Source organism: Labrus mixtus, chromosome 1, assembly GCF_963584025.1.
Source record: "Labrus mixtus chromosome 1, fLabMix1.1, whole genome shotgun sequence".
In the NCBI taxonomy this organism is placed as follows: Eukaryota; Metazoa; Chordata; class Actinopteri; order Labriformes; family Labridae; genus Labrus; species Labrus mixtus.
In genome coordinates, this window is record NC_083612.1 from 6,418,919 (window position 1) to 6,431,238 (window position 12,320).

The 12,320-nt window shown below is 44.5% G+C and overlaps 1 protein-coding gene across 1 annotated transcript in view; it reads right to left on the reverse strand.

Moving 5' to 3' along the window:
• LOC132979130 (SH3 and multiple ankyrin repeat domains protein 2-like) overlaps positions 1-12,320 on the reverse strand; it is a 240,976-nt gene that overhangs the window by 94,686 nt on the left and 133,970 nt on the right. Inside the window, exon 12 of the mRNA XM_061044700.1 lies at positions 2,356-2,785. Within this exon, the coding sequence (XP_060900683.1) occupies positions 2,356-2,785 (430 nt within the window). The remainder of the gene's footprint in view (positions 1-2,355; positions 2,786-12,320) is intronic.

The following is a 12,320-nucleotide window of genomic DNA, read 5'->3' on the forward strand; positions in this document are numbered from 1 at the left end:
TGACCTTCATATATGTATGTATATATGTGATACTTTAGTTAATTAAACTATTATTTGAATGAGTAACTCTGTGTGGCCTCCCTCCTTTGTTACCTGCCATGAGCCAGGTGGTTACAACATGGACGGGTCGGCCGGCTCCTCCCCTTGTGTATAAAAGCTGTTTTAGTCAAGAACTAGAGAGAAGAAGAAGAACATACTCACTGATTATTTGGATGTTAGTAAGAGTTTTTAGATCACGCTCATTCTGTGTCAGTTTACATGCAACGTGAAGCTACGAGCTAACTAAAGAGAGCTAACATTAGCATGCTAACACAACAATGCAGGACACAGGTGATTGTCTTTAGTGTCTGAATCAACTCCAGCAGGCCTCTGATGCTGTGGACAAAGCCATGCTAAGAGTTTGGTGCTAATATTCACCTGCTAACCCATTATGTCACCACAGTGTTGCATTTATAATGTTGACCACCATCTTATCTTCAAACATGTGATTAACACAACAGTGTAAGGGGAGAGGAGTGTCATATCAACGTCTCAGTTCATTCCATTTCATAGAGCAGTGGTGTTATAGTCCGGATCAAAGAGTGAATTTACCGACATCAGCTGACAGAAAAACGCACATGACTCTCCGCATGCTTCCACCCATGTGTGAAAAGCTCCAGAGACAGAAGTCCGTCCGTGTGAAACTGCAAAAAACTCGTTCTGAGAAATCTCCACACTAATGGAGACATTATTTCCAGAAGAGATGTTTCTGTTGAATTTTGCATGACGTTAGCGAAACTTTATTTATTCAAGAAGTCTCTGTCAGAGCCAGAGTTTGGCACACGATTTTCACAGGATGGAGATTTCAGCAGGACTGCCCCTGAAATCCTGATCACAGGGAATAAACGTCACCCACCCCCCCTCCCACTCGCTCCAGGTGAATTCTCCTGATTATAACCTGCTGCGTTCTCACATCAGCTCACTCTGACTTTCTGCAGAATAAATACGAGGAGGCTGGAGGAGAAACTCCGGGTGAAGAGAGAAACATTCAGCTGTTTGCGTTCACACATGACGCTCAGCCTGCAGATATCAGGAGATTTTATGAAAGCATGAACACAGCTTTAAAAAGTCTCACTTTAAACTCCTTTACCTTGTGTTACATTTGTTACAGCCTGAAGAAGATGACAATCAAGAATGGTGTTGTTGTTCAGCTATGGAGACTTGATGTGTGAAGCTAACTGGCCTTTAGATGACCTCTGATGGGTCCTAGCGTAGGATTAGTTGTGTTCAGATTCTTGTGATCGCCACATGGAAAGTTTTCCTGCGTACAGCCAGAGCTCGCTGACAGGCGGCCTAGCCTGGACTACAAACAAACACATAAAGAGTTCAGATATCTAAAGCTGGTCTGTCGCCTGAACTCAAGTCTTTATACAGTCATCCAGAATCCAACGAGTGACATTAAGATTGCTATAACCACCTCTTACAGTCTTTTGTTTGGTAGGTGTGTTATTCAGGTAGTTGCTAATGTTGCCTCGAGCCGCTAGCCTCATTTAGACGCTCAGGGACGAGGATTTGAGATATATTTCATTCATCATTATCACATCCACAGATATCTAAAAACCTGAAAAACAAAACTTGTGTGCATGATTGGATCTTTTTTTTTCTAAAATATCTGACTTATTAAAAAATTGACAACTTACATTACCTCAAATATTTCCAGCCATTATCAAAGACAGAGACAGCTGCCATGACAGGCACAACATGTTTATCGTTGCCATGGAAACACCGGTGCATAAGGAAGCGTGAGCTGCTACTGAAAGCTTATATATTAAACTTGGATACATTAGCTCATCTGTAAACATATTCTCTTCCTCAGGTCGGTTTCCACCAGCTCCATGACTACGGTCAACTCAGAGTTTGTTTTTATCGGGGGTCGGGGAGTAGTAGAAAAGAATCACTCCCATGATTCCCCGCCAGCCTCAACGTTATCTTTTTGTTGCTTTGATTGAGAGCCCCCTGGTGGCTGAAGGTACAAACTGTGTGTTTGTGGAATAAATCCTTTCTCTGATGTAATCTCCTGAATTCCTACAGAGCAGTATTTCTCTGGACGCAGATGTAGAAATGACGTTCATGACACTTTAACAGTAAACATCCAGGACCGGATCACAGCTGTGCTGGAACTCCGCTGATAAATATTGACGGTAAAATATTTGTGAGTCATTGGTTGACCTCTGAGCGGCAGGTTAGTCAGCGTGGATCTCAAAAAAAAAACAAACAGTGAATACAAACTGTGTGTGCGGGGACGGAGTGAGTCTGTCACTCTGCTGCTGATTCACACAGACGCACACAAACACAGCGAGCGTCTGATTGGCTCACCTGGGCTGGCGCTGTGAAGGTATAGCCCGTCTCGTCTCCTCCCCCAGCCGGCTGAGGGAGGGAGACCGGCTCCTCGCCCCCCTCCCCATGGTCCGTACCACCACGTTGCCATTGGGGCTGCCGCTGGGCATCTGCTGGAGCAGCTGGGGTGACAGGCTGCGGTGTAATGCTGCCGAGCCAGGCTGCGAGTGACCCTGCTGGGGGGCCCGGTGCGGCTGGGGCTGGGCGTGTTGGTGCTGCTGCAGGTGGGGGCCCCAGTTGCCAGGCGAGCCGTGCTGCTGCTGGTACTGACTGACCGTTAGGTTGTTGTCGCTGTTGGAGCGCAGGAGGACCCGCGGCGCCGAGAGCGAGGACGGGGACTGGTCGGTTCCGCTGCCAGTAGACGGACCCCGGCGGCGTTTGGAGTAGGCTGGAGCCTCGCGGAAAGGCACTGAAGAGGAATGAGGGAGGAAAAAAAGAGGTTCATTCATATTTAGCCACCGTGATGTTTGTGAACTTTTAAAACGTGATATTGAAACGGAGTGTTTGAGAGAGCAAAACATCAAAGGTTCAGTTACAACCTGCAACCTCTGAGACATGTCATAACCCCCCCCCCCCCCCCCCCCCCCCCCCCCCCCTCTACCCAACATTCAACTGTAAGACAAAGTGCGCTGGTACAGCTCAGAGAAGGAGAAGGAGAGGATGTAAAAATAGCCAACCTGTCTGTTCCAATGCGTTTCTGTTATGTCTCAGTGACGTCCATCGGGACAGGAGACTACAGACACATGAAGTGTGTCCATAAATTGATAATTCTCCGGCGTTTCTCTACACCTCTGGTCATTTTTCTACCCTCATCGATCCATCAAAATCTCATCAGCTCGGCCTAAAACCTTGAAAGGATGCACCTGTCTCACACACACAGACACACAGACACACACACACACACACACACACACACACACACACACACACACACACACACACACACACACACACACACACACACACACACACACACACACAAACACACTCTCACACACACACATTGATGACGGTTGTGATATGGGAGCTCCAGCTGATGATCAATCATCATGATTTGATTCTTGAGTGGTTTTGTAGGTTTTTTTTTAGCTTTTCCTACAAATATGGTGAAATAATGAGGTTTACTGACATGGTCACAGGGGGATTAGCTGCAGAAGGTTACCGGTTTGTGATGGTTTGAAAATCAATATAATTAATAAAAATAACGAGGTTAAAAGATAATAAAACACATGGGCATTAAATCTAAACCTGGGAGATCTGGAAATCAGGATGAAATGACTGAGTTTGAGTATTTTTATATTCTATTTCTTAAAGCTCCCATATTCTCCTCACGTTCACCTTTCATGTTGTCAGTGTGTGAAACCTTTAGAGAAGCTTTACATGATCTCATTTATCTGATTGTGGCGTCAGTAAAACCCTCATTTCAGATGCCGTCTCTTTAAGACCCTCCTCCCCACGTGCCCACTCTCTTCTGATTGGCCAGCTCTCTGGAAGCCTTCAGGGGGGCAGAACGCTGCAGGGCTGCCAGGGGAGGGCTGCTCTCCAGTGCTGGGAGAAGAGAGTCTATGTAAGAGCTGCTCACATGGAGGCTTGAAGCCGTGTGGTGAAATTCTTGGTTTCATGTTGGGGAACTATGGCGTGATTTACAGAATAAGCCGTTTAGCGCCTTCTGCTGACTCATCCTGGGATTTACTCCAACATACGTTTACCTCATGATCTGAAACTTTGTCCACGTTTAGTTTGAACATCCTGCATTGTAACGCTACATGTGAGTTTTAAAATGAGGATCAGTAGAAGAGGTGGACTTTAAGTATTCACTTAATGTGGTCTGATAGAACATTATTTTATATTTTGTGCGTTTTTGTTGAAATCTACAGAAGAGGATTAGAGACAGATGTGATAAATAGGAGAAATGATAGGAGGAGGATTTTTTTTTTATCCATTATGCACTCTGAGGATAAAGTCGAGAAAAAAGTCTAAATGTTGAGAATTAAGTTGAAATACAACCTCGTGAGATTTCAACTTTATTCTCACCATTTTGACTTTTTCCTCGACTTTCCAACATTTTTCTCAAAGTGCATAAAAAGAAAATCTCCCTCCTGTCATTATTTATCAATCGATCATTATTTCAACAGCACCGATTCATAACAACTTTTATCTCACAAGAGCATACGGGATAATATGCCGGGAAGGATTTCTCCTTTGTATTTCTCGTCCACACTTCCTCGCCGCTGAGGTGGAGGTCGGAGCAGGCCGTGCATTTATTTCTCATGCCTGGTTTGGATCGTCTTCCGTAAAAACCAGCATAATCTGTATTTCTCCTTCATGCGCATTAAAGCTAAAGAAAGTTGGATGTTGTGAAATGAGAGGGAAGTACAGATATTTGCATTAAACATGTACTTAAGTTAAGTCTAGATATCTGAAATGATTTTTCATTTGAAACAGATGAAAATGTGGAATGCACCTTTAAGACAAACTGTGTTGCTAAGTTACTCGGGGAGTGACGTCACTAGATGGCGCCTCGTTTTTATTTTTGAAGTATGTTCGAGCGGCGCTTCTGCCGCTGACGGATTTCTGTAACCGAGCTCCTGTTTTCCTCTCAGCTCAACAGTGTGGACGCCATGCCGCTCATGTATGAAACAATAGCAGCCGTACGACGATGTGATGTTGATGTGTAGTGTGGTTGTGCACTTTCTGCTAACTCTACTGTCTCTGACGCTCTCCAAGTGTTCACCAAGAGGCACCGTTACAGAGTTTCTACAAACAAAAGTTTTTCTGCAGAGCAACTTCCAAACTCCTGATAAATTGATTCCCTTTCAAGTGTGAAGCTGCACATTGATAACACATCCTGACAGTGATAGACTGAGGCTTCCTGCTGCACACTCTCTCTCTCTCTCTCTCTCTCTGTCCATCATTAGCATGATTATCGGGATGACATGAGCACATCTGAGCTCCTCTGGCCCGTTCCGCTCTGCCTGAGCTCCTCTGTCCGACTGTTCCAGGAAAGGAGGTTGGTCTTGATTTCCCCACGGATACTTTCCCCCATTACACCGCGCCATGACGAGCCTGCAACTGCAACCAGCGACCCTCGTGATCCTGCGAGTCACAGCGGAGCAGGCAGAGCAGAACACGGCCTGCAGCATTTCTAATAACAACCTCCTGATTATCGGCTGATTAATGCGATGCTAACATCGGCTAGCATCTCTGTGCTGCAGCTTCCTGCTGTTTGGCTTCCTGAACGGGGATTCACTGAGTCATTATCACTCTCCCAGACCAATATCTCAGACCTTCCTCTCTCCCTGTGAGGACTGCAGGCGTGTTGATGAAGAGAAGAGGTGATAACATCTAATGAGCTCGCACATTTAGGAGCTACCAGGCAATCCGCGTGTGTCCCTAAAGTGTGTGTGTGGCCCTCCGAGCTAGCAGCGCAGGTTTTAACTTCAGCTGAACACACACTTCTGCAGCGACTCACTCTCTTCTCTCTGAGTCTCACACAAATTAATTATAAAGTGAAATGGTGGGGGGGAGTCAACACAAGCAGAGCCTCTTATGTAAGAGTTGGAAAAGCAATCAGTGAGTCGATATAATTAAGCACTGTTGAAGCTGAGACTGCGGTTCAGAGGTCGGAGAGTCTGGAAGCACTCCGCGCGGCTGGACGGTCGTGTTGACATTAAGCTAACACTCGGAGCTGTGAAAGGACGACAGATCAAACGCCGCTCGTCTCTCTAGTCGGTGTGTCCAAAATGATTTGCGCTTATGCTAACGAGAAATAAAGGAGATTCTGGAGATCAACTCTAACTCCAACCAGCCTGACCGGGAACCTGTGGAGGATCATCCACATGTGTTCCTTTAAATCTTAAAAGCTTTCAAAGAATTCAAACGTCTACAAAAAGAGGAAAATAAGAACATGAAACAGCCCATCCTTGAAGAACGTTTAGTTTGTATCCAACAGAAAAAGATGGAGCATGCCTGTTTTGTGTTTTGAGCATTTGTGTGTCATTGTGCAGAACTGTACAGCTCTCTCTCTCTCCCTCTCTCTCTCTCTCTCTCTCTCTCTCTCTCTCTCCCTCTCTCTCTCTCTCTCCCTCTCTCTCTTTCTCCCTCTCTCTCTCTCTCTCTCCCTCTCTCTCTCTCTCTCTCCCTCTCTCTCTCTCTCTCCCTCTCTCTCTTTCTCCCTCTCTCTCTCTCTCTCTCCCTCTCTCTCTCTCTCTCTCTCTCTCGTGTGTCCATCTGTTACATACACTAATGTAACTTTTGCATCTTCAAGGTAGATCAATTAGCTTTCTACAAATAAAATACAGACTTCTCCTAAAGTGAAGCTGCTCCATCGTCCCTTCTGGGCCTCCGTACATGTGTGGTGGTGACTGTGTCTGCAGAGACTCTGTCCTCTGACTGGATTTTACTGTTCTGCTTTGTTCTGGTTGACTCGGGACGTTTCTGGGCGGAGCTGGTGTGTTTCCTCCAGCCAATGACAGCGCAGCAGGTGAGTTTAGGAGTGGATACAATTCAGTGATTGGACGCCGTTCATACCGGTGAATATGACGGACGTGGACGTAGCAGCAAAGAAGAGAAAATATAATCAGAGTGAGGAGAAACATCAAGCGGGAGGTGAACCTTGTGTTGTCTTTTACCCGTGGACGTGGAGTTGGTCTGAAAATGAAATTATATTCATCCAAAAATTTGTGACTAACTGATCAGATTTTTAGAATGCAGCAGAGGGGAAAAGAAGGAGGGCGGATTCCATGGTGTGACAGAAGCTTTATGCGGTGGTTCATAGAAGCTACTAAACAGTCAGGGGAACAACAGCGCCATCTTTCTTTGCTAATATCTGCCTAAATTAGCACTGAGAATGAGAAGGAAGAGAGCTGAAATTCTAATTCTGGATGATATGGTGATTGGAGGGCTAACCCTGCGGGGACAGAACTTCCTCAGAGTCAGGTTATCTTCAGCTCAGCTGCAGATCTGAACTGAAACCTGACGAAGAGACGAGGGATGGAGCAGCTGCACATCACATGCTAACTGTTGTTTTGGGGCTTTTTTTTTTAATTTAAGAATGATTTTTCCTGCTCACACATGTGAAGTCAGTGCTCCTGATTCCAAACAATCATTCAAAGCATAATCAGAATAAGAACTTCAACTGAATCAAAAGGCAACATAAAGGTCACATATTATTCTAAATCCACTTCACCATGTTTCTCTAACACTAATATGTGTCTCTAGTCCGTCTACAAACCCCCCAATGATGAGAAAAGTCCATCCTCTCCGTCTCTTACCTGCTCCACTTTTCAGAAAATGTGTGCTCAAACAGGCTGTTTGGAGATTTTCCCTTCATGACATCACAAAGGGCAGTGACCCCCTCCCCCAGGTGGGTGACACTCCCACAGCTAGGTGTTTGTTCTGCCCTCTGAGTCTGCCTTCTCACCGTAAACAATAGGACATGGAGCAAGAAAGACCGAGACACCCAAGCCCTTCCAGAGAGGAGGCGTGGTCAGACACAGCTCATTTACATATTTAAAGGTACAGACACAGAAACAGCCTGTTCTGAGCAGGGCTGAAATAGAGGGGTTTATAGACATGATCAAATACAGGATCAGAGTGGATTTAGAACAAGAAACGTCACACACATGTTTTGAGGAGCTCTGAGACTTATTTACACTGAAGAGGAGAATATGTGACCTTTAAAAAACTGTGATCCAAGTTCCAGATATTTATATCTAAAGTGAACAAGGACACAGTTGTCTTCTATCAATGAGTGTGTTTACATGGACTTGAGTTTCCCGATTATGAGCCATATCCCGGGTTTGATCATATTCAGGACATGGCTTTTACATGCACACAGAGAAACCTGCTTATTCATATCACTGGCTCTTTAAGCAAAAGAAAGTCAGACTTCCATGTGTTACAGTGCTCAGGTCTTCCTCGTTACTGGTCCCACAGAGCGTGCTTACTTGGAGTCATAGTCCTGAGGCTTTGATCTGCATTTATTACGTCGACAAAACTATCTCTGAATTTGTCTTAAATCACATTTTACAACTTTTAGAACCTAAAGATTTTAAAAATTGAAGTTGATGTACTTTAAAAAATATATCCGCTCTATATCCGTCTCTTTCCCGATGTAAGCTTAAGGAAAAAAGTATTTTTGTGCCAATGGCATCTTGTGACGCTGCAGTACCAGCTTCGGTCACCAGGGAAAATTGGCACCAACAGTCAGCGCACTTCCTGCTGTAAACATGATCAGTAGTATCCTGGTTTCTGATTACTGCATCTTATCTGTGCAGCCGCCTCTGATGTTTTTTTGTTTTTTTTTACAACCCGAACTGCAGAAAATTTGGAAATCTGCGAAAAATGAGACCACTGTGGATTAATGTGACAGCAAATATGAAACATGTCCCGACCTCTGACTGCTGTCAGCATGTCCCTGCCACCGCGTAGGACAAGGGAGCGACGGGTGAAGAAACGCAGCCATGACAGCTGGGACAGTAAGGAGAGTAACAGTAAGTAGCTGTCGTGTAAAACGAGTAGAGAATATGTTGAAGGCCCCTAAGTGAGGGTTAATGAGACATCATGTGATGCACACTATAACACATACTGGTTACCCACAATCCTTCATGGAGACGACGTTCATTGAAAATCAATTAAAGCGTCACTAAACCGTCACACGGTCTCTGTGGGGAGATCGAAGAGCAAAGGATGTGTAATTATCTGAACCACTTTGACTTCAAGTCACTATACATCCAACAGCAGAGAGCCACAAGTGATAAGAAAAAAACTCCCATAATGCACTGCTTTCCCTCTGCTGTGAGATGACTGATTGGCTAAATTACAGTTATGTGAATCTGCTGTCAGCTGTGACGCAAGATGGTGGTGATTCATACGTTCTCCTCACACAGAGTATATAGTCTTCAGAGAAAGTCCAACCAGGAAGTGATTTGAGATTTTCACGTTAAAAATAAAAAACGATTCCTCGAGTTAGCATCAAAACTCACGTCTCATTCTGATGGACAGCTTACGTCCCTTTCAGGATCTTGTCAGCTGGTCTGAAACCTTTAAGTCACTTTTTTTTTTTTTTAAACTTCCACCTTTAAAATATGTTCAGGAAATTCAGCCTGCAGAGCTGAAGAGATCGGATGTGACAACGTTTGCTCAGAAAGCCTAAAGCACCAAAGCTCTGTAAATGTTTCAGGTACAAAGCAGCGACTGCAGACCTTTAAACACACGCGTCACAAAGTGAATGTTGGCCTAGCGGTAAAGGATGCACACTCCATGTACAGAGGCTGTAGTCCTCATCACAGCAGCCGTGGGCTCGAATCCGACCTCGGCCCTTTGCTGCATGTCCTCCCCTGTTCAGCTGTCTTATTCAACAAAGGCTAAAATGCCCTCCAAAAAATCTTTAGAATCATTGTCCATACAAATCCTCACAGAAACAGACCTCAGTGTACAGATACAGATTGTACAAGTCGAGGGACGTGCAGCACTTTTACGCACAGTATTTGATCACAAGCGGAGCGACACAAACATTACATCATCATTTCTAAAAAAAAGTCTAATAAGCGAATGGTTCACACTTTTCTCTTTTCACAATAAAACACAGAAACATTGAAAATCTAAAGCCTTTTATGTCTCGTGCAAAGATTTTAAAATCAATTCAGTTGTTGTTTTTCATGTATTTTACAGATTTTGATTTAAATGTGCTCTGATGCTTTGACAAAATGTATTTTTATTAGACTTTCCAGTCAGTAAAGACAAAGACTCAAATGATGACCCTTGTACCCTTATAAGATTTGACATAATGTCCTGCAGTCTTCATTGATTTATGCTTGCTGCAATAACATATAAATGTGCAACATTTGCACACACAAACACATCTTACTGAAGGGAAGCAAACCGAGCAGCCGGTTTAAAACATCCACATCCAGAGCAAATCAACAAAACAGCTCCATTGCTCTGAGAAAAAAAATCCCACTTTTGCTACTGCTGCGTTTTTTCATCATTAAAAAGACTTCTAATGAGGTTAATAACATGCACAAGTTGACATAAAAAGCTGTCAACTCAGCGACCTCATCACTCCTGCAGGGAGCATGTTTTTGGCCCCTCTCCCCGCCTGTAGGCTCCTGTCCCCGCTGAGCAGCTCTGCCTCAGTCTCATTGAGAAAACGGAACCAACGCGTCAAACCACCGACGCGGTTTCACACGCAGGCAGATGGACGGGCTGTTCGGGGTGAAGGGGACAGCACAAAGTCATGTCTGTGGGTGTTTTCTCCAGCCTGGAGTCCAATTTATCATCTCTGCCTGTGACCTAAAAAATAGTCCACAGTCGGCGCTGCCTCCTTTTTTCTTTTTCATCTGAAAACTGGCGGATTATTCTCTAACCTAGATGCGCACCGACCTTCCTACACCCGAACAGCGACGCTGAAAAGACCGCGCTTTTATCCAAACTAAAGAAAATGCATCATACTTCCCTTGATGGAGTACCTGAGCATCTCCACACCTGCCCATTGAGTTGACAGTGCAGGTATGCGCGAGCTCCAAACGTCCGACGCTGAAGCGCCTGATTTGAAAAGTAAAAAAAAAAAGAATGATCTGCTGCTTACCTTCCTTTTTTAAGGCATTGATGATCGACTTCATTTTCACTTCTTTGTTACTCCACTCTACGTCACAGTTGGTGCATATCACACTACTTTAGAACCCGAGTTTCCCCTTCAGCACCACGGACAGCGACTCCGCGGAGAGGAGCTGCCGCGCGCAGCGCATATCATCCCGCTCACACCTTCCACTACCAGCGGCTCCCTGAGAGCCAACACGACCCCCTCTGCTCACACACACACACTCACACTCACACACACATGACTTTCATTACCCCGCCCCCTTACACGCCTCCCCCTCTCTCCCTCTCTCTCTCTCCCATGAGGGAGACACTGCGCTGCTTGACTGCACAGTGAGCGCCTGTTAGACCAGAACCCAGAGGTAGTCCTGTGGTGGATGTAACGGGAGCAGATGCAAAGGTGGAAGAATGGTGATTTGAAAGTTGAGGCTTATGTTGTAGTCTCAGTCAAACAGGGTGGTAAGAAGTTCAAACAGAACAACTACTTTAGCTACTTTAACGTCTTCGGTCTCAGGACCTTTTTTTAACTTCCTGTTCCAAAAGTCAGAACTGAACTGGGAAAATAAAGGCATTTAAGTTTGCTGCTCCCTTTACAAGCTGCTCTCATTGGATGATTTTTAGAGGATGTTAAATGACTTGGAGGCGGAAACATCTGGCTGTAGATGTTCTCCCTGATATATTTATGATTGTAGTCGATTGTAACAAATATCTGCTGTTTTACTTTTTATTTCAAGTCTTTGATTGTATTTGTGTCTTATATTATGTGTGCATGTTTGGCTGCTCGTTGTCTGTAAACACTTGACCTGTGCTGCTCCTGTCTCGACCAGAACACTCTTAAAAAAGAGAGATTTTTATTCTAATGTAATTGAGTTTTCCTCCAGATTAAAGAAGGGTTCAATAGAAATAAATGAAGTAGATCATCATGCCATTCCTTCTGGAAAACGCCTGACTGGTAACAGTTCTATTTTTTCAGCATGCCAACGATTCCCAAGCACTTTGCTGACTCAGTGAAAACAGATTTGGGGAGAAAAACAGCTGACTAAACACTGACCTCCGCAGAGTCCAGACCCGGGATATCAGACATTTAAAATGAAGACATGATGCTAGTAGAAATCAAACATTATTGATACCTGTAAGGTAGATACTGTTAAACTGCTGAAAGAGGCCTTTTGGTTTTACTCTCAACACAGATAAACCTGATGGACTGAATGGAGATTTTGTTGTTTTTATTGTGTCTTTGGCTTTCTCTCTATGGAGAAATAGTTGCTCTCTTATAAAAAGTGTTTATATTTCGTAAATGTGCTCACGTTTGAGATGGGATGTTCTATGAGGGGTTAGTTCTG